General features: G+C 47.9%; 1 protein-coding gene across 1 annotated transcript in view; it reads left to right on the plus strand.

Moving 5' to 3' along the window:
- LOC140389933 (ubiquitin carboxyl-terminal hydrolase 7-like) overlaps positions 1 to 23,785 on the plus strand; it is a 124,602-nt gene that overhangs the window by 35,541 nt on the left and 65,276 nt on the right. Inside the window, exons 6-7 of the mRNA XM_072474590.1 lie at positions 6,204 to 6,335; positions 21,656 to 21,751. Coding sequence (XP_072330691.1) covers positions 6,204 to 6,335; positions 21,656 to 21,751 — 228 coding nt within the window. The remainder of the gene's footprint in view (positions 1 to 6,203; positions 6,336 to 21,655; positions 21,752 to 23,785) is intronic.

The raw sequence follows: 23,785 nt of genomic DNA on the forward strand, positions 1-23,785 counted from the left end.
GTTGCCCTGGGTGGGCCACCTGGTGCCCCACCGCCGAGTGGCGGCCGAGTGGGGGGGGGGGGGTGGATAATGGCGGAGGTTGGAGACTGGGATGTGGGGGTGGAGGGTGGAGGTGGGGTGGGATGCAGGGGTGGGGGAGGTCTGGGGCAAGGGGGCGCAGGGATGAGAGCACTCTGTGTCACTCTGTAGAATCAGGGACCAAGATGGGTGGTCAGTGTGCTGTGCAGCATGCTGGCCACCTTGCATGCCACGGCAATGACGGTCCGTGCCTGGGCACTGCCCATTCCTGTGGAGGGTCACCCAGACCACATGGCCTGTTCCCCACTACCACCCGCTCCCGGCCAGTGCCCGGCTCCATAGCAAGAACATCCTTCCGCAGATAAAAACACTGTTGAGTTCATGGAAGGCGCCGTACAGGAAGTGTAAGGAATGAAAGATTTATTTACAGTAAAACAAAAACTGATCCCAGAAAGGACTACCAGGGCCCATCCCACATTCGGGCTGTGGTTTTTATGTCCTGGTTTGCTCTCCCTAGAGTTGTAATCTCAGGATTACTCTCTGTGCCACCTGCCAGTGAGGCTCGAAATAGGAGGAGAGTGCAGCTAAACACGTGGCTAAACTGGTGGCGTATGAGGGAAGGTTTCAGATTTCTGGATCATTGGGATCTCTTGCGGGGCAGGTGGGACTTGTATAAGAAGGGCAGGTTGCATCTAAACTCGAGGGCCACCAATATCGTAGCTGGGAGGTTTGCTAGAGTCACTCGGGAGGATTTAAACTAGTATGGCAGGGGGGTGGGAATCAGAGCATTAGCTTAGAAGATGTCATAACTGAAGGGGAAATAGAGAACAAAAATAAGAGAACAACATCATCCTCAGGCAGAGCTAAAAAGGTGACAAGTGTAAGAAGGGAGGTGGTCAGTGCAGGATTGAGGGTGTTGTACCTTAATGTGTGCAGTATACGGAACAAGGTAAATGAAATTGACTGAGACGATGTGGGCATCACAGAGACATGGCTACAAGGGGATCAGGGCTGGGATCTAAATATATAAGGATTTGTGCCCTATCGAAACGACAGGCAGATGGGCAAAGGGGGCGGGGTCGCATTGTTGGTAAGGAATGAAGTTAAATCGATAGCAAGGAGTGATATTGGATCAGAAGGCATAGAATCTCTGTGGGTAGAGTTGAGGAATCGCAAATGTAAAAAGACCCTGATGGGAGTTATGGACAGGCCCACGAGCAGTAGTCAGGATGTGGGGCAGAAAATAAATCAGGAGATAGAGAAAGCATGTAAAAAAGGCAATATCACAATAATCATAGGGGACTTCAATATGCAGGTAGACTGGGAAAATCAGGTTGGTAGTGGATCCCTGAAAAGGAATTTGTAGAATGTCTAAGAGATGGTTTTTTGGAGCAGCTTGTGACAGAGCCTACTAGGGAACAGGTAATTCTGGATTTGGTGATATGCAATGAGGCAGATTTGATTAGGGAACGTAAGGTGAAGGAACCCTAAGTGAGCAGTGACCACAATATGTTACAATTCAGCTTCCAGTTTGAGTAGGAGAAGCTGGAATCAGATGTATCAGTATTACAATTAAATAAGGGTAACTACAAAGGCATGAGGGAGGAGCTGGCCACAGTTGATTGGAAAGGGAGCCTAGCAGGGAAGACAGTGGAACAGTAATGGCAGGAGTTTTGGGGGGTTATTCAGGAGGCACAACAAAAATTCATCCCAAGGAGGAGGAAACATGCTAAGGGGAGAACAAGGCACCCATGGTTGACGAGGGAAGTCAAGGACAGCATAAAACCAAAAGAAAAAGCATACAAAGTGGCAAGGGTTAGTGGGAAGCCAGACGATTGGGAATTGTTTAAAAGCGAGCAGAGGACAACTAAAAAAACAATAAGGGGAGAGAAGATTAAATATGAGTGCAAGCCAGCTAGTAATATTATAGGAGATAGGAAGAGTTTTTTTCAATATATAAAAGGTAAGAGAGAGGCAAAAATAGACATTGGATCACTGGAAAATGTGACTGGAGAAGTAATAATAGGAAACAAAGAAATGGCAGAGGAACTGAATAGTTACTTTGCATCAGTCATCATGGTGGAAGACACCAGTGGGATGCCAGAGCTCCAGGAGAATCAGGGGGCAGAGGTGAGTGCAGTGGCCATCACGAAGGAGACGGTTCTGGGAAAATTGAAAGGTCTGAAGGTGGATAAAACACCTGGACCGGATGGACTACACCCAGGGTTTTAAAGAGATAGCTGAGGAGATTGTGGAGGCATTGGTTGTGATCTTTCAGGAATCACTGGAGGCAGGAAAGGTACCAGAGGACTGGAAAGTGGCTAATGTAACACCACTGTTTAAGAAAGGAGGGAGACAGAAGACGGGAAATTATAGGCCGGTTAGCCTGACTTTGGCCATTGGTAAGGTTTTAGAATCCATTATTAAAGATGAGATTATGGAGTACTTGGAAGTGCATGATAAAATAGGACTGAGTCAGCAAGACTTTGTCAAAGGGAGGTCATGTCTGACAAATCTGTTAGAGTTCTTTGAGGAGGTAAAAAGGAGTTAGACAAATGAGAACCAGTAGATGTGATTTATTTAGATTTCCAGAAGGCCGTTGACAAGGTGCCGTATAGGAGGCTGTTAAATAAGTTAAGAGCCCATGGTGTTAAGGGTAAGAACCTTGCATGGATAAAGGATTGGCAGAAGGAGAGAGTGGGGTTAAAGGGATCTCTTTCAGGCTGGCAGCCGGTGACTAGTGGTGTACCTCAGGGGTCTGTGCTGGGACCACAATTTTTCACAATATACATTAATGATCTGGAAGAAGGTACTGAAGGCACTGTTGCTAAGTTTGCAGATGATACAAAGATCTGTAGAGGGACAGATAGTATTGAGGAAGCAGTGGGGGCGGGGGGGGGGGGGGGGGCTGCAGAAGGATTTGGACAGGCTAGGAGAGTGGGCAATGAAGTGGCAGATGAAATACAATGTGGAAAATTGTGAGGTTATGCACTTTGGAAGGAGGAATGGAGGCATAGACTAGTTTCTAAATGGGGAAATGCTTAGGAAATCAGAAGCACAAAGAGACTTGTTCACGGTTCTCTTCAGGTTAACGTGCAGGTTCAGTTGGCAGTTAGGAAAGCAAATGCAATGTTAGAATTCATGTCAAGAAGGCTAGAATACAAGACCAGGGATGTACTTCTGAGGCTGTATAAGGCTCTGGTCAGACCCCATTTGGAGTATGGTGAGCAGTTTCCGGCCCTGTATCTGAAGAAGGATGTGCTGACCTTGGAAATGGTCCAGAGGATGTTCACAAGAATGATTTCTGGAATGAAGAACTTGCCGTATGAGGAATGGTTGAGGACTCTGGGTCTGTACTCGTTAGTGTTTAGAAGGATGAGAGGGGATCTTATTGAAACGTACAAGATACTGCGAGGCCTGGATAGAGTGGACGTGGAGAGGATGTTTCCGCTTGTATGAAAAACTAGAACCAGAGGATACAATCTCAGATTAAAGGGACGATCCTTTAAAACAGAGATGAAGAGGAATTTCTTCAGCCAGAGGGTGGTGAATCTGTGGAACACTTTGCCACAGAAGGCTATGGAGGTCAAATCACTGAGTGTCTTTAAGACAGAGATAGATAGGGTCATGATTAATAAGGGGATCAGGGGTTATGGGGAGAAGGCAGGAGAATGGGGATGGGAAAAATATCAGCCATGATTGAATGGCGGAGCAGACTCGATGAGCCTAGTGGCCTAATTCTGCTCCTATGTCTTCTGGTCTTATGATGAGGGAGCTCCGCCTCTCAGAGGGGAACTTCGTACTTCTCGAGACTTACGGCGAACCTAATCAGCCCCCCCGTGAGTCTTGTGTCAGTAATAACAGACGCCAAAATGGCACATAGTACTTCAGGTGTGGCCTGACCAATGCCCTGTACAATTGCAGGAAAACATCTCTATTCCTATACTCAAATCCTCTTACTTTGAAGGCAAACTACCATTTGCCTTATTTACCATGTTCCTGCGCGCTTCTTTTAGCGACTGATGCACAAGGACACCAAGGTCTCCTGAGAATCCATCCCAATCAGTTTACACCTATTCAAATAATAATCCACCTTCCTATTTTTGCTACCAAAGCAGATATCCTCACATTTATCCACATTATACTGCATCTGCCATGCATATGCCCACCCACTCGGCCTGTCCAAATCCCACTGAAGCGTCTCTGCATCCTCCTCACAGCTTATCCTCCCACCCAACTTTATATCAGCTGAAACCTTGGCGGTAATACATTTAGTTCCCTGGTCCAAATCATTAATGTATAATGTGAACAGTTGGGGTCCGAACAGATCCCTGCGGTACCCCGCTAGTCATTGCCTGCCAATCAGGAAAAAAACATTTATTCCAACTTTTTGTTTCCTGTCTGCTAACCATCTCAAGACACTACCTGCAGTCAGTCCCATGCGCATTAACTTTACATAGTTATGGGAAAACTTGTCGAAAGCCTTCTGAATCTCTAAATAAAGCACAGCCATCAGTTCTCCCTGGTCAACTTTATCAGTTACATCTTCAAAGAATTCCAGCAGATTTGTCAAGCATGATTTCCCTTCGTAAATCCATGATGACTTTGTCTGATCACACCACTGCTTTCCAAATGCTGTGCTATGAAATCCTTGGTCATGGACTCTTAACAACATCCCTACTACCGATGTTAGGCTCACTGGGCTATTTTTTTTAAATTTAGAGTACCCAATTATTTTTTTCCAATTAAGGGGCTATTTAGCATGGTCAATTCACCTATCCTGCACATCTTTGAGTTGTGAGGGCGAGACCCACGCAGACATGAGGAGAATGTGTAAACTCCACATGGACAGTGACCCGGGGCTGGGATCGAACCCGGGTCATCGGTGCCATGAAACAGCAGTGCTAACCACTGCGTTAATGTGCCAACCTGGCTCACTGGTAATAATAATAATAATCTTTATTAGTGTCACAAGTAGGCTTAGATTAACACTGCAATGAAATTACTGTGAAAATCCCCTAGTCGCCTCACTATGGTACCTGATCGGTGTCCAATTCACCTAACAAGCATGTCATTCGGGACTTAGCTCCCTGTTTTTTCTTTACCTCCCTTTTTGAATAGCGGGGTTATATTAGTTGCTCTCCAATCATATCCACATTCAATCCAGTTAATTTCCCCAAAACCATTTCTCTACTAATACTAATTTCCTTCAGCTCCTCACGAAAAATTGTGTTTCTCAGAACCTCTGATATATTATTCATGTCTTCCTTTTGAAGACAGAAACAAAGTACAAATTTAGTTTCTCGGCCATTTCTTCTTTGTTCCCCATTATGAATTCCCTTGTTTCTGACTTTAAGGGATCTACATTAGTTTTTATTAATCTTTTCCGCTTTACATATCTATAGCAACTTTTACAGTCAGTTTTTATGTTCCCCGCTAGCTTACTTTCACATTGCATTTTCCCCTTTTTAATCAATCCTTTGCTGGATTTTAAATTGTTCCCAATCCTCTCATCTATTTATTTTCCTTGCTAATTTGGATGCGCATCTTTGAATCTAATACTATCTCTAATTTCCCTTGTAAGTCATGGTTTGGCCACAGTTCCCTTTCTACTCTTGCACCAAATAGGAATTAAACAACTTTTAGAGTTCACCTATTTGTTCCTTGAATGCCTGCCATTGCGTGTCCATTGTCCTTTCTTTCAGTAATATTTCCCTGTCCATCATAGTCAACTCATGCCTCGTACCATCATAATTGCCTTTATTGAGATCCAGGACCCTGGTCTCAGAGTCAACTACCTCATTATCCATCTTGATAGAGTACTATCATATTATGGTCACTCATTTCCAAGGGTTCTCTCACAACTAGATTGCCAACTAATTCTTTCTCGTTGCACAACACCCAGGCCAAGATAGCCTGTTCTCTTGTTGGTTCCTCAATGTATTGGTCCAGAAAACTATGCGGTGTACACTCAGAAATTCCTCCTCTATTGTACAGTGACTAATTTGAGTCCCCCAATCTATATGCATCATCACCTAAAAGATACAAAGGAAAAGGAAGAATGGAAATAACAAAATAAATGTTTCTTTGTTTCTTTAGCCATTGAGGAAATGTGAAGGATGGAGTGTAGAGGGGAGAAAAAAACATGGAAAAGGTCAAGATTCATATGTAATCTTTTTTTCCAGATCTACCAGAGTAACGTGATTAATTCGCTGACATGTTTGCAATGCGAGACTGAAACCCCAGAGAAATGCCCTCTTTTGGATATCCCTTTGCCCATTCGCCCATTTGATCATTCGTTTAATTTCAAAAGTGTGGTAAGTAGCACATCAATGTACTTACTTATAATTTCAGAAAATCCTGTTTAATAATAGGCCCACATGAGGGTTAGCATCAAACTGCAAATAGTTAATGCTGTACCAAGCTGGAAATCTAGGCTACAAATTCATGTCCTGACCTTGTGGTATTCATCTGAGGAAAAATCATCTTTTTCCTTTGCAATGCACCTGTTTCTGAACCCAGTCCATATCTTGGCATTTAAGCATGTAGTACAGGCACATTTGCCAGTATAGCACCTACGTGGCACATGCCTAAGCATACGAGGGGTGGTTGGGGTGGGAGGGGGGGGCGGGGAGGACGACGGCAGATTTGGATCCAGACCAGCAAATGTAAAACATTTTTTAAAGGCACTTGTGTCTCTGTAAACCAATTCCTGAATAATACCAATTTCACTGTGATTGATTTCACCATCAATAGGGTAGCCTGTGGCACATTGGTTTGCACTGCTGCCTCACAGTGCCAGCGATTAGGGTTCAATTCCAGCCTTGACTGACGGTGTGGAGTTTGCATGTTCTCTCTGTGTCTGTATGGGTTTCCTCCGGGTTTGCTCTGGCTTCGTCCCACAGTCCAAAGCTGTGCAGGTTAGGTGGATTGGCCACGCTGAAATTTCCCCTTAGTGTCCAAAGATGTGCAGGTTAGGTGGGGTCATGGGATTATGGGGATATGGCAGGGCAGTGGGCCTTCGTAGGTTGCTCTTTTAGAGGGGCGGTGCAGGCTCGATGGGCCTCCTTCTGCACTGCAGGAATTCTATCTCAAACCTTGTGCTATGGCTCCATTACAACCTTTTCAAGACAAATCAGCTGGAATAACATTGGGCTGGATTCTCCGGTCGCCGACACCAAAGTCACGTTCGGCGATTGGCCGGAGAATCACAGTTCCCGACCAAAGCGGGGGCGGCGCCACTTTCGCAATGATCCGGCCCCTCCAAAGCGACGTACTCGCAGAGTATGCTGCGCCATGTATTGACGGCCTCAGGACATTGCCTGAGGCCCACGCCCTGATGCTCCGCCTCCGACTGGCCGAGTTCCCGACGGTGTCGGTCGTATGTGGTCTCATCTGTCGGGAAAATGGGGTGGTGGCTGCGGACTCAGTCCAGCGGCACCACAGTCGGGGGAGGGCCGATCCGCGGACAGGCGGTCTTTGGCAGGGGCTGGGGTCACTGTGGGGGGTGGTCCTGGGTGCGTGAGCCGGCCAAAGGGGGGGGCACTATTTCGCGGACTTGGTCCACTAGCGGCTTCTGCCATGTAGCACGGCGTGGCCAATACAGGCTGCTGCCATGCGCATGTACGGCCAAGGACCCAGCAATTCTCCGGGTCATATCAGGAGCTAGAGCCGGCATGCTAGCCCCCAGTAAAGTGGGGAATCGGTGACCGTTTTACGCCATTTTTTCTGGTGTAAAACGCCAACGTTCCAACGCCGGCGTGGGGGCTTAGCCCCAGAATCGGAGAATCCAGCCCACTGTCTTTCAATAAATGAGAAAGCCATATTATGAATCCAACACAGCCACATAAACTTCACTCAGGCTCAAAGCAGTTTTGTTCAAAAAATGGAAATTGTCTGGAACACATCACATCTAATAGCAATTTCTCCCTATGTTGATCAATGTGTGTTCCAGGTTATCTTCAATCTTTTCCACATGTTGCGACATAGCTAGCAACAGAGGCAAGCCTGTTGAACCACTTTCTCTTTTGCCTGTGATGATCTTGGCAGGCATCCTTTGGTTACTGGAGACTTTCAGGGTCTCTGCATAGCGAGAGAACCATGCTCAGTGACAGGTGTCTCCTCTGCTACTTCATCTCCCTGAGACACCGGTGTCACTGGAAGGGGCATGGATGGCAGGCTGACAGCTTCAGCTTGCCCGAGAGGAAACCTCAGAAGCTTGACAGTTGCTGCCCATTTGCCTTCATGAGGTTCACTTGTACCCCCTGCTCTCTGGCAGAGAGTCCAGGTATCTTATCCTCTCTTGCTGTGACACTAGTTGCTTGAGCTGAGTGACAAGGCAATAGTATGCAGTTCAGCTTCATCTCTGGCAGTTACTGAGGGGTTGCTGTATATGGCTCTCAAGGTGAGTTGCCAGTCTCTTGATGGAAGAAGACACAAGAGGGAGCAATTAAGGGGCAATTTAGCATGGCCAATCCACCTACCCTGCACATCTTTGGGTTGTGGGTGTGAGACCCACGCAGACACGGAGAGAATGTGCAAACTCCAAACGGAGCCGGGATCTAACCTGGGTCCTCGGCGCTGTGAGGCAGCAGTGCTAACCACTGCGGCACCATGCCGCCCCGATTGCAGCACTCATGACCTGGATGGACTCCTCCATTCCCAGAGTGCCCCATCTTTGGTATCTCTGCCATATCTTCATGCATTTCCTGCCTTAATGATTTATCCTCGAGCTTGCTGTCAGCCTGGACTCAACATCAGCCAGTGCTTCTCCACTCCTCTAAGTGTCAGGGTTCTGGTCTGTCACAGCCTCCTGCGTCCACTCTGGCATCAGTGTGGTGGTCAGTCTAAATATCCACATTATTTAGTCATAGAACAAAGAACAATATAGCACAGGAACAGGCCCTTCAGCCCTCCAAGCCTGCGCCAATCACGTGCCCTATCTAGACCAACCGTCTGTCTCCATCTATACACCGTCGGTTCAGGTGCCTATCCAGATAAGTCTTAAAGGTCGCTAACGTATCTGCCTCAACCACCTCACTTGGCAGTTCATTCCAGGCCACCACCACCCTCTGTAAAAAAACTTCTCCTGCACATCTCCGCTGGACCTTTCCCCCCTCACTTTGAACTTGTGCCCCCTTGTAATTGTAATTTCCGCCCTGGGAAAAAGCCTCCAACTGTTCATCATATCTATACTCCTAATAATTTTATGAACTTCCATCAGGTCGTTCCTCAGCCTCTGTCTCTCTAGGGAGAACAATCCCAGTTTATTCAATCTCTCCTCACAGCTAATACCCTCCAAACCAGGCAATATGCTGGTAAATCTTTTCTGTACTCTCTCCAAAGCCACCATGTCCTTCTGGTAGTGCGGTGACCAGAATTGGACACAGTATTCCAAATGTGGCCTAACCAACGTTCTATATAATTGTAACATAACTTTCGAGCTTTTATACTCGATACCCTGTGCTATGAAGGCAAGCATGCCATATGGTTTCTTTCCCACCATTTCCACCTGTGCTGCCACTTTTAAGGATCTGTGGACCTGCACACCCATATCTCTCTGTGCCTCGATGCTCTTGATGGTTCTGCTATTTATTTTATAGATGTCACCTGAATTGGATCGACCAAAATGCATCACCTCGCATTTGTCCGGGTTAAATTCCGTCTGCCATTTCTCTGCCCAATTTTGCAGCCTATCTATATCCTGTTGTATTCTCTCACAATCTTCATTACTATCCGCAACTCCTGCAATTTAGTATCATCCGCAAACTTGCTAATCAGACCAACTATGTTTTCGTCCAAGTCATTTATATATATTACAAAGAGCAGAGGTCCCAGAACTGATCCCTGCAGAACACCACTAGTTACAGACCTCCATTTGGAAAAAGACCCTCCCACTGCTACCCTTTGTCTTCTCTGGCCAAGCCAGTTCTGGATCCCTCCAGCTAGTTCACCACTGACTCCATGTGATCTAATCTTTTGCACCAGACTGCCATGAGGGACTTTATCAAATGCTTTACGGAAGTCCATTTAGACAACATCCACAACCCTTCCCTCGTCAGTCATTTTTGTCATCTTCTCAAAAAATTCAATCAAATTAGTGAGACATGACCTCCCTCGTACAAAACCATGCTGTCTGTCACTAATAAGAACATTCACTTCCAAATGTGCATAGATCCTGGGCAGGATTCTCCCCTACCCGGTGGGGTGGGGGGTCCCGGCGGGGTGTAGTGGCGGGAACCACTCCGGCGTCGGGCTGCCCCAAAGGCACGGATTTCTCCGCACCTTTAGGAGCCAAGCCCTCACCTTGAGGGGCTAGGCCCGCGCCGGAGTAGTTGGCGCGCCGGCAGCCGGCGGGAAAGGCCTTTGGCGCCACGGCAGCCGGGGCAGAAAGGACTTCGCTGGGGGGCGGAAGTCCGCGCATGCGCGGGAGTGCCAGCGGCTGCTGACGTCATCCCTGCGCATGCGCAGGGGTGGGTGTCTCTTACGCGGAGGCCATCTCGGAGGATGTTGGCGAGGCGGAGGGAAAAGAGTGCCCCCACGGCACAGGCCCGCCCACGGATCGGTGGGCCCCAATCGCGAGCCAGGCCACTGTGGGGGTACCCCCCGGGGCCAGATCGCCCCCCCCCCCCCCCCAGGACCCCGGAGCCCGCCCGCGCCGCCAGGTCCCGCCGGTAAGAGAGGTGGTTTGATTCTCGCCGGCAGGACAGGCATTCCAGCAGCGGGACTTCGGCCCATCGCGGGCCGGAGAATTGCCGGGGGGGGGCCGCCGACCGGCGTGGCGCGATTCCCACCCCCACCGAATATCCGGTGCCGGAGAATTCGGCAACCAGCGGGGGCAGGATTCACGCGAGCCCCCGGCGATTCTCCGACCCAGCCGGGGGGTTGGAGAATCTCGCCCCCTATCTCTGAGAATCTTTTCCAACAATTTCACTATCACTGACGTCAAGCTCACTGGCCTATAATTACCCGGATTATCCTTGCAACCCTTCTTAAATAACGGTACAACATTGGCTATCATCCAATCCTCTGGGATGTCACCTGTGGCCAATGAGGACACAAAGATTTCTGTCAGAAGCCCAGTGATTTCATCTCTTGTCTCCTTCAGTAATCTAGGGTAGATGCCATAAGGCCCTGGGGATTTGTCTACCTTAATGCTTTTTAACACACCTAACGCTTCCTCCCTCGTAATAACGACCTGTTCTCAAGTGTTTGCACATCCCTCTGAGACACCACCAATCAACATGTCCATCTCCTTTGTGAATACCGATGCAAAATACTCATTAAGGACCTCACCTATTTCCTCTGGTTCTACACATAAATTACCTCCTTTGTCCTTGAGTGGGCCTACTCTTTCTCTAGTTACCCTCCTGTTCCTAATAAAATGCCTTGGGATTCTCCTTAATCCTGCCTGCCAAGGACATTCCGTGACCCCTTTTTGCCCTCCTAACTCCCTGCTTGAGCTCTTTTCTACTTTCCTTGTATTCCTCAAGTGCTTTATATGATTTTAGTTGCCTGTACCTCACATATGCATCTTTTTTCTTTTTGACAATATTCTCAATTTCCCTGGTCATCCATGGTTCCCGAATCCTGCCTTTCCTGTCCTTCCTTTTTATGGGCACATGCCTGTCCTGCACTCCCATCAACTGCTCCTTAGACTCCCACATGCCAAATGTGTATTTATCCTCAAACAGCCTCTCCCAAACAACAGCCTCCAAATCCTGCCTCATCTGGTTGTAGTTAGCCTTGCCCCAATTTAGCACCTTAACCCGAGGCTAACACTCATCCTTTTCCATGAGTATCCGAAAGCTTACAGAATTGTGGTCACATTACGCCACATGTTTTCCCACTGCAACTTTGATGACCTGGCCGGGCTCGTTCCCTCGTACTAGGTCCAGTACAGCCCCCTCTCTAGTCGGACTATCCACATATTGTTCCAAAAAGCCTTCTTGGCCACACATAACAAATTCCTCACCATTCAGACCCCTAGCCCTAAGGGATTTCCAGTCAATATGAGGAAAATTAAAGTCTCCCACTACAACAACCCTATTATTTCTACACCTATCCAGAATCTGCTTACTTATCTATTCTTCAACTTCCCGTGGGCTGTTGGGAAGCCTGTAGTACCACCCCCCCATCATAGTGACTGCCCCCTTCCTGTTTCTGAGTTCCACCTACTGCCTCGTTACTTGATTTTTTTCAAGGTGTCCTCTCACTATACAGCTGTAATATATTCCCTAACCAGAATTGCAACTCCCTGTGGCAGCACGGTGGCACAATGGGTTAGCCCTGTTGCCTCATGGCGCCGAGGTCCCAGGTTCGATCCCGGCTCTGGGTCACTGTCCGTGTGGAGTTTGCACATTCTCCCCGTGTTTGCGTGGGTTTCGCCCCCACAACCCAAAGATGTGCAGGCTAGGTGGATTGGCCACGCTAAATTGCCCCTTAATTGGAAAAAATGAATTGGGTACTGTACATTTTTTTTTAATTTTTAAAAATAAAAAAAGTATTGCAACTCCCCCACCTCTTTTACCTTCTTCCCTGTCTTGCCTAAAACACCCACATACTGCAATATTTAGCTGCCAGTCCTGTCCCTTTTTTAACCACGTCTCCATTGCAGCAACCACATCCAAGTTCTGCTCGTGAATCAAGACTTTAAGTTCATCTGTCTTCCCTGTTATACTCCGTACATTGAAGCAGATACACTCCAAACCTCCAGTCCGACTGTGTTCGACCTCCCCCACCTAACCTTCCTCTTAGCCAGCCTGACCCTGGTACCATGCTCATTTCCAGTCTGTACACTCGCTGGTTTACTGTCCTGATTCCCACCTCCCTGCCAAATTAGTTTAAACCCACCCGAACCATAGTAGCAAACCTCCCAGCGAGGGTACTGGTGCCCCTCCAGTTCAGGTGTAACCCGTCCTTCTTGCACAGGCCCGACCTTCCCTGGAAGACATCCCAGTGATCCAAAAAACTGAAGCCCTCCTTCCTGCACCAGTTCTTTAGCCACGTGTTCAACTGCACTGTATCCCTGATGCTAGTCTGGCTAGCATGTGGCATGGGGAATAATCCTGAGATTACTACCCTAAAGGTCCTGCATTTTAATCTTCTACCTAGCTCCCTCAATTGATGTGGCAGGACCTCTCCACTCTTTCTACCTATGTCATTCGTGTGCCAATGTGGACTATGACCTCTGTCTGATTTCCCTCCCATTTTAGGATGCTTTGTACCCGCTCAGAGACATCCAGGACCCTGGCACCAGGGAGGCAAACCTGGAGTCCTTTTTGCAGCCACAGAAGTGCCTACCTGTGCCTCGGACTATTTAATCCCCTACCACTATTGCAGTTCTATGCTTTGTACCCACCCCCCATCTGTGCTGTAGGGCTAGTCGTGGTGGCTTCGCTCTGGCCACTGCTGCTGCAGTCCCCTGATGGACCTTCCCCCTCATCGGTATCCAAAACGGCATACTTGCTAGATAGGGGGACAGCCATAGGGGATCGCTGCACTGTCTGCCTACCCCGCCTGGTGGTCACCCATCTACCTTACTGTACCTTGGGTGTGACCACATCTCTGAAGCTATTATCTATCACAATTTCAGCTAATTGTGTGCTCCTCAGTGTTTCCAGCTGCTGCTCTAACCGATCCATGCGTTCGGTGAGCTTTTCCAACTGAATACACTTTCCACAGATGTAGTCCTCAGGGACACATGAAGTGTCCATGATGCCTCACATCGTGCAGAAGTAGCACATGGCCCTGCCAATTGGCATCTCTCCCTCTTTGGGTTGTTAGATTTAAAACAAAACCTAAATACGAAAGCCCTTAATAAGAATTTACAGCTGCAGCTTTCACGAATAGGCCCCGAAAAAATTGTGTGTGTCTTCTGGTTACTACAGGTTGTTATTCAACATTAAATCTAGCTTGCTACCCTCAAGTAACTGTGAGAAGAAAAAAAAACTTCTTACCTTAGAAAATGTAACTGAGAATCTATTCCGGTGAGCCTAGGAATGAAAGGGTTAAGGATGCGAGTCGCCTGATTTATTGTGAACCAATCAGGAGCTACTTTCTCTTTTGCAAGTGTGCGTCACCCAGCGCTCAATTTAAACACTTACTAGCCACTGCTCCCGTGAATCCCGGCTGCTCCTGGAGTTCCTGTGAAAGTAAGTTCCCAAGCGAGACTAGGCCCGAAATCCGCCCCGCGCTCAGTTTAAATTCTTACCGGTCGCTAGGCTCCTCCCTCCGGACACTGCTCCCGCGATTCCTGGCTGCTTCTGGAGTTCTTGTGAAGGTAAGTTCCCGAGCGAGACATGTGCAGTCTTATGACCTGGCAGCTGGTGCAGAGTGAGGATGGGATGTTGTACTGCCTGAGGAGTATTCCTCTTTCTCAGAGATCAGCGCAGGCCCTTCAGGGATGGTGGTTGCTGGTGTAAACAAAAAAGATGTAATTGAATCAGAAATCACCTTTGCCATCAGCAGAGGTTGCAGCATCTTGATAATTACCCTGTAGTAACCAGAAGACACACAAAAATCTTTCAGGGCCTGTGGTAGTCACCACTGATGTATATATTGTATATAGAGGATGTCGATGTAGGTGCTTTATGGTAAGGCCCTGTACTACAGGTACGGGGTAGTTCCCTGCCTGCTGGTTCCGCCCAGTAGGCGGAGTATAAATATGTGTGCTCCCCGTACAGCAGCCATTTTGCCAGCTGCTGTAGGAGGCCACACATCTTAGTGTAATAAAGTCTCGATTGCATCCAACTCTCGTCTTTGTGTAATTGATTGTGCATGAGGGCCTATTTGTGAAAGCTGCAACCATAAATTTTTATTAAGGGCCTTAGTATTTTTTAAAATTACCCATCACCTTCCAAAAACCTGACACATAATGATGCCCTCACACCCTTTCAGCTCCTCACCCCTGATCTCTCACAACTACTTCATTCCTAACCTGTCATTCTTTCTCTCGCGATCATCAGCACAACTTCCAGCCTCTTCATGGTCTATGATCCTGCTGAACCTCCTCCACCATAGGGGAATGAAAAGCCAAGCTGGCATGTCCCCATCGATCCTCAACCTCTCTATGGCATTGTAGGCCCTCTTCTCCTCGACAGAGAAATGGAAAATAATAATTATCCTTTGGGAATATGCCGTCATTATAAAAAAATCTATTTTATTCAGCTGTTTCAATTTTATACATAACAAATATCAACAAAACTCCCCCCTGACCCCCTCCGCCTCAAAACAAGAACCACACAGAAATCCTCCGAGCAACCCCTCCCCATAACAACTAATAATAGTGACCAGCTCTTTAAAGTAAAATAAGCATCTGCCATCTTCGGTAGAACCCCTCAATTGCCCCCCTCATGGTGCACCTAACTTTCTCAAGGTAAAAAAATTCCATAACATCCCTTAGCCACACAGGGGCACTGGGTGGAGAAGCTGACCTCCACCCCATCAACACTCAAGCGAGCAGTTAGCGAGGCGAAGATCAGAACATCGGTCCCGCCCCAGACGGCAACTCCGGCAGGTCAAATATGGCCACGAGGGGACAAAGCTTCAGATCAATTTGTAGAATCGCAGACATGGTGCTGAAGAAGGAGACCCAGAACCCCACAAGTTTAGGACATGCCCAGAACATGTGTACATGATAAGCTAAGCCCCACCCACAATGTTTGCACTCATCCCCCACTCCCACAAATAACCTGCTTACTTTAAATTCGGTCAAATGGGTCCTATGCACCACCTTCAACTGTATCAGCCTGAACCTTGCACATGATGACACTGTGTTCACCCTCCACAGAATCTCACGTCACATCCCCTCCTCCAGCTCGGACCCCAACTCCTCTTCCCAATAGGCTTTAAACCCATCCAGGGATACCGCCTCCTCTGCTATGAGCCTCCCACAAACCCCCTCCTCTGCCCCTTCCAATGACAAAACCCTCTCCAACAACAAGGAAAGGGACATCACCGGAAAGTTCGGGAAGACCTTCTTCTCAAAGTCACGCAGGTATAAATATCTAAATGTGTCTGCTCTTGAAAGTCCAAATTTCACCACCAACTCCTCAAAGCTCACAAATCGACCCTCCAGAAATAAACCTTTCATCACAGCAATCCCCTTCTCCTCCCATCCCCGAAATCTACCGCCCAGCCTTGCTGGCCAAACACTTGGTTCACACAAAACGGCACCAATTTCGACATTGCCCCCAGTTTAAAGTGCTATGAAATTGTCTCCATATCTTCAACCCCGCCACCCTCTTTAATATTCCTCTCTACCTATCTGATGGCCTTCGAGCAATGGCCAATGGCTCAATTGCAAACACAAACATGAGGGGGGAAATAGGGCAACCCTGTCTCATGCCCCTGTGCAACCGAAAATATCCTGAGCTCACATTGTTTGTGCACGCACTAGCCTTAGGCACCTTATATAGTAACCAAACCCGCTCTATGAATTTAGGCCCTTTCCCAAACCATTCCAAGACTGCAAACAAATATCCCCATTCTACCCAGTCAATGGCCTTCTCTGCATCCAATGCCACAATGATCTGCTCCCTCCTTTCCGCTGGGGACAATAGCATATTCGAAAGTCATTTCACATTAGATGACAAGCACCTACCTTTCATAAACCCTGTCTGGTCCTCACCAATGGCTTGCGGGAGACACCCCTCTAACCTCAGTGCCAACACCTTAGCCAGAATCTTGACATCTACATTTAATAATGAAATTGGGCAATACAATCAATCGGCACTCCACCGGACTCTTCTCCTTCTTTAACAGAAGCGAGTTGGACACTTGCATCATTGTCTCCCGAAGGGACCCCCAAGCCACCGAGTCCTGAAACATCTCTGCCAGCACGAATCAATCAGCAAATTTTTAATATAATTCCACCAGGATCACATCTGATCCCAGCGCTTTACCTATCTGCATTCGCCCAATTGCTGTTCAGACCGCCTCCACCCCCAATTGTTCCTCCATCCCTTCCCAATCCTCCTCCTCCACCTTAAGACACTCCCAACCCCTCCAGAAATGTGAACCCTTCCTCCGGTGGTTCCAACCTATAAAGTTTTTGATACAACGCTTCAAACGCCCCATTGACTTTATCTGCCGCTGACACTAACCCGCTTCCCGATTCTCAAATCTATACAATCTCCCAAAAGGCCACCTGCTGCGTCAATTGACCAGCCAAAAGCCAACTGACCATATTCTTATGCTACGCCCCTCAAGCGCCATAACTGCCGCACCACCTATCAATGAAAAGCAAATCAAATTGCATCTGTAACGTCTTTCTACTAGCCAGAAGCTCTGGTGTCGGGTCACTTGAATACCTGCCATCCACCTACAGAATCTCATCCATCAAACGCTGACGCTCCGCTATCCCCTTGTCCTTCTGTGCCTTGTACGAAATTACTTCCCCTCGCACCACTGCCTCTCATGTACCGAGGGCGACACTTTCCCAATCTTGTTGAACCCCACGTATTCATCAATCAACCTAGCCACCTACACACAAAATCCCAAATCCACCAACAACCCCACATCTAAACTCTGTGCTGGCCTCTGTGACGGCCCTATCTCCAATACCACATCCACCAGATGCGGACATGGTTTGATATCACTGTCATGGAACATTCAGCATTTGTTACCCCTGGCAGCAAATACACATTATGCATTGGAGAGAAAAAGGCGAATTCCCTGTCATCAGAGTGCAAAATCGCCATGGATCCATCTCCTTCATAAATGCTGCAAATATCTTTGCTGCCCCCGAGGGGGCCAGTAACTTCGGCTTGGACTGATCCACCTTGGGGCTCAAAACGCAATTCAGATCTCCCCCCAAAATCAACTGGTGCATATCAATATCAGATATCGCAGCCAGTCTCCTCTTCGGGAGCGCCACATCATTTCAGTTGGGGCACTCTGTCCCCCCATGCCAAAAATCCCCCATTCACTTCCTCATGAACTGCTGCATCTCTCTTCCATTCCCCTCCCCCTCTCCCGCTCACTAGCCAATCTTACTCAACCAGCAAGGCAGCCCTTCCCCCCATCCTATCCAAATAAACAATCAAAGAATAAAACCAGGCCCCAAATCAAAAATCCTCCACCCCCACCTTCCACCATACAGAACCAGCTCAACACCACTCCCCCTCCCCCAACCAAACACCCCCTCCAAGCCTGAAGCACCCCTTAGTGCGCATAAATAGAACAAAGGGGGAAAGAAGCCCCCCCAAAACAAACCTGCAACAGTTTCTATTATCACTAACTCTGAACATACAAAATTTAAAAAAGGAGAAAGGAAACAAGGGAAACAAAAATACAATTGCGTACACCCTTGCTACTATAACGTCCCCATACAGACCCAATCTCCAACCAAGTCCCATACAAACCCCTTCAGTCAGTTCTAAGTCCTTCAGCCTTGATAAATGCTTCCGCTTCCTCAGTCGTCTCAAAGAAATGATCTTGAGTCTTGTGCGTAACGCTTAGCTCACCAGGTACACCACGCCAAACGGCATACCACTCTTGTAGAGTGCCGATTTCGCCTTATTGAAGGCCGGCTGCCTTCTTGCCAATTCCACAACAGTATCTTGGTATATTGTGGATATTGCTACCTTCCCACCGCACTTCCTGATTCATGTTGCCCACTTTAGGACATGCTCCTTCGACCAATAGCTATGAAAACATGCAATCATCCCTCGTGGTAGCTCATTCCCCCGTTGCTTCGCCCAAAACGATCAGTGGGCCTGATTCAGCACGATTGCAGAACCCTGCTCCTCCCCCACCAACTTTCTCAACATCGACTTAAAGCATTCAGTTGGCCACGGACCCTCAGGCAGCCAAAACGATCCTAGGTTTCTGCTGCCTTGACCTAGTCGCCAGGTCATCGACCTTCGCTCTCAGGCCCTTATTTCATTCCTCCGCAGCTCAGTATCTAACAAGGCCAACTGATTGCTGTGCTGAGACAGCGCCCCCTCCACCTTCTTCAACACCTCGCCATGCTGTCGCACCGCCTCCGACATCTTTTCCACCGCCTCCTTTACAGGTGCCAGGGACTCATCCACTGACTGCCCAAGGATCTCCATCATTTCCCTCCCATGCCTCTCGAAATGCTTGCCAAGGTGCTTATCAAATTCGACAGCCATCACCTCTGCCAACTTATCCACCATTATAGTGTGGTTCCACCTGATGCACTTGCCTCCGCCATCTATGGTCCCCCTGGGCTCCGCATCTTGCTCGGTTCCTCCGACTGACTACTGCTTCCACCTTTCTTAATTATATTCTGTAGATATCTTTACCCCGTAGACTCTTGAATGGAATGAATCTGTCCACCAATTACTCCCAAAAAACAGGTACAAAGAACCAAAACCAACAACCATGGTGGGAACTATCTTCCATGTGACTGCCTTCTGCATGTCGCCACCTGAAGTCAGGGCCATGCCCTCATGATTGATGTCACATCATTCGCCACCTAATGAAGTATGACATGGAACCCTACTTCATCTGCTTTATTCAATACAGCTAGCGTACAGTAGCAAGTGTCATTCATCCTCGGTGCGCAGGCTGGACAATGCTGTGAGTTGAAGGAACATATATTGCCACTTTTGCCAATTGCTATGTTCATCGCCCTTATAAACTCTCAAATGTGTGTTTCTGCTATTTGGATAATGGTTATAACTGCTCCAGGCTGAGTGGAGAAGGTGACTTAGCCTCTTCTCATGTGGCAGAAGATGCTGCAGCTGCTGACCTCTGCCACGTCAACCCAGGCTTGCTTGGTCAGCCTTGAGGTCTCTTTTTCCCATCCTGTGGCACATTACGCCACTCATTGAGAGCTTGGAGGAAAGCACATGGGGAACCATCATCAAACCATGGGGTAATCCGGGCCCTGGAGTTCTCCATAGTGACTGGATGCTTTTAGTGTGAGACTGGCTGGAGGGCAACAGAGTGGAGGGGGTGATAAGGAGGCGTACCATTGAGGATCTGCTCCTTTCACCCTTCATTTATACGATGGGAGAGCAGCTGCTGAGGAATGATCAGTCAATTGTTCAGATTGTGACCTCAGTGTGACGACAGTTTTTAAATGGTTGTCATCTTAACTGCAGTCTGTGCCCATGAGCTGCATGAATGATGTTGTTGGTCCTTTAAATGGCAGGCCCAATCCATCTGGTCATGGTCCAACCCTGCTGCTGCTGGATGTCCTGCCTTCAGGACATCATGGGCGAAATTCTCCCCCAACAGCGCGATGTCCGCCGACTGGCGCCAAAAAAGGCGGGCATCGCGCCGGCCCAAAGGTGCGGAATGCTCCGCATCTTTGGGGGCCGAGCCCCGACATTGATGGGCTAAGCCGGCGCCGGAGGGATTTCCGCCCCGCCAGCTGGCGGAAATGGCGTTTGTTGCCCCGCCAGCTGGCGGAAATGGCGTTTGTTGCCCCGCCAGCTGGCGCGGAAATGCGGCGCATGCGCGGGAGCGTCAGCGGCCGCCGACAGTTTCCCACGCATGCGCAGTGGGGAGAGTGTCTTCCGCCATGGTGGAGGCCGTGGCGGAGGCGGAAGGGAAAGAGTGCCCCCACGGCACAGGCCCGCCCGCGGATCGGTGGGCCCCAATCGCGGGCCAGGCCACCGTGGGGGCACCCCCCGGGGTCAGATCGCCCCGCGCCCCCCCCAGGACCCCGGAGCCCGCCCACGCCGCCTGGTCCCGCCGGTAAATACCAGGTTTGATTTACGCTGGCGGACAGGCAATTTCTGGGCAGGACTTCGGCCCATGCGGGCCGGAGAATTGAGCGGGGGGTCCCGCCAACCGGCGCAGCCCGATTCCCGCCCCCGCCCAATCTCCGGTACCGGAGACTTCGGCGGGGGCGGGATTCACGGCGGCCAACGGCCATTCTCCGACCCGGCGGGGGGGTCGGAGAATGACGCCCCATAACTCACTGGGTTAGGCGACTCCACATTGGTTGAAAAGCCAGCAGGGTGGGCTTTTATTGGCCGTGACACTTAATGGGGCGAGAAAGAGAGAGATGGATGGGAGCTAATGTGCCACCCACTACTTCGCTCATTATAGAATTTACAGTGCAGAAGGAGGCCATTCGGCCCATCGTGTCTGCACTGGCCCTTCCACCCTATCCCCGTCACTCAGTAGCTCCCACCTAACCTTCTTGAACACTGAGAGCAATTTAGCGTGGCCAATCCACCTAACCTGCGCATCTTTGGACTGTGGGAGGAAACCGGAGTACCCGGAGAAAACCTACGCAGACACGGGGAGAACGTGCAGACTCCGCACAGACAGTGACCCAAGCCGGTAATCGAACCTTGGACCATGGAGCTGTGACGCGACAGTGTTAACCACTGTGCAGAGTCTGCACTGTGCTACCTTGCCACCCACCCTGCTACTGTGCCCACCAATCCAGCCTGTTATCTGCAGTCCTCAATTAGAGATTTATCATTCATTCCTATCAATTTACATTTGATCTCTGTCACTGATATTTCCATTTAATGAAAAAGTTGTTTTGTTGGTTGTTGAAATAAACACAGATCACCATTTGTAAAGTGATTGAATTGGTGAAAATGTGACAGAAAGAATGTCAACCATATTCCAATTATTATCTATTTTTCATAAAAATCTGATGAAAAAAATCACTTAAAATATATTTTCTAATTGTCTTTTTTAGAATGAATCGCTCAGAGAATTTTTGAAAATTACAACTTTGTGTGGAGACAATTTATGTTACTGTGAAAACTGTGATGAGAAAACAGAGACTGAGACAGTGAGTTAATTTTCTATTCCTCACACCAAACAGCTACTCTGCAGCTTTGTTGCATATATTAATTAAGACAAGCAAAATGTTCCATCGGTTTGATATTAGTGGTACTGGGCAAATGTAAAAAGCATAACCAAGATTTTACCAACAATAAATATTCAGGCAAGTTCCAGTTTAAGGTTGTTCAAAATGTGATTGTTCATACCTGATACAACTTACAACTCATTGCTTTAAGGATTTTCTCCTTTTTAAGTAACTTTTTGAAGTATTGTTCACCCAATTCTGGGAACTGTTAAATGAGAAAACAATGATCAATGATGCAGTAAGCACAGTAAATTAGCACAAAGTGGTCACTCAGACACAGATCAGAGATTGAGGTGAGAGTGAACCATTGGAGGTGGTAAGATTCTGTATATCATGGACCTAGACTGGAGCAGGAATACACCCATCAGATGTTCCAACTTGCTTCAAAAGATTTCATGTTTGCCTTTGAACATTTAAAAACTGAGTCAAATTATATATGGATGGGGTATAAAATATTAGATGTGCAGAACTGTGTAGAATATGTAGCTGAGTTCTTTAAACTAGTGCTAATATCTTATAAATGATCAAGGAGGAGTAATAGAATGATGAAGTGCTAATAGCACTTTGAAAGGTTGTTTTCCCCAGTTCAGGAAGCAATGGGGTAGGTGTAACTATTATACATAGTAGCAGGGGTAGACTATTCGCCCTTTGGGGCAGCTCCGCTGTTTAATAAGATCATGGCTGATCTAGTTGTGATCCACTTTCCACTTTCCTGTCTGCCTCCATAACCCACAACTTCCCTGTCTACCAACCCAGCCTTGAATAAATTCAATGACCCAGCATCCACTGCTTCCTGGGGAAGAGAATTCCACAGACTGATGGCCCTCTGAGAGATAAAAATTATCTTCATCTCCATCTTAAAAAGGGGACCCCTTATTTTTAAACACATGTCCTGAAGTTCTGGACTCCCTAAGAAGATGAAACATCCTCCCAGCATCCACACTGTCATGTCCCCTAAGGATCTTTATAATAGGCCACCTCTTATTCTTTAAACTCCAAATGGGTATAGGTCCAAAATGTCCAACCTTTCTTTATAAGTTAAGCCCTTGATCCCAGATATGAGTTGTGTGAATCTTCTCTGAACTGCTTCTAATGCATTTATATCTTTTTTCAAACAAGGAGAGCGAAATTGTACACAGTACTCCAGGTATGGGCCTGAATTTCACGCCTGGTATGTGCACAACATTGGTGGATCTGAGAGCATATGTAAAATACGGTCCAAGGTGAGATCGCATTCTCAATGTGATTTCACGCTGGGTGACCAATTAAGGCCTGACAGTGCAGGCAGGGTGGGAATGAGTCAGGCACCGGTTCCAATTGTATCCACACGACTTTGGTAATGTCAATTAAACTTCCAGAGTCAATACTACGGCTGTTTGGCTATAAATTGATCCTGACTCAAACCTTCACTGACATTATGAGCAGGATTTTCCGATGTCATCCATTGCTGCTCCGCTGCGAGTGAGAACGGAGAATTTGCATTAAAGCCAAAACTCCATTCACTTTCATCCTGCCCAGCAACTGCCAGTGATCCAACTAAACTTTGTGACAACAGTGAGGAAGCTGTGGTCGGAGGGAGGGGTGAGAGAGTTGGGGACGGGTTCACTTCATCTACTTACATTAGTGAAGAAATTAAAAATAATGAATAAGAATTTCTCCAGCTCCTTTCATGACCTCAGGATGTCACTTTTTGAAGTGTGCTCGGGGCTATAATGTGGAAAATGTGGCAGCCAGCCAATTTGTACAAAGCAAGCTCCCATAGACATTCATGTTGGAATTTTTACATCAATCTGAGAGGGTAGATGTGGTCTCAGGTTAACGCCGCACCTGAACACTGGCATCATAGACAGTGCTGCAATCTCTCAGGACTGCGCTGAGACTGTTAAACTCACATGCTCAACTCTCTGGGGTAGGATTCTAACCTATAACCTACTGAACTCCAGAGAGCTGAATCAC

The sequence above is a fragment of the Scyliorhinus torazame genome, chromosome 14 (genome assembly GCF_047496885.1).
Source record: "Scyliorhinus torazame isolate Kashiwa2021f chromosome 14, sScyTor2.1, whole genome shotgun sequence".
NCBI lineage: Eukaryota > Metazoa > Chordata > Chondrichthyes > Carcharhiniformes > Scyliorhinidae > Scyliorhinus > Scyliorhinus torazame.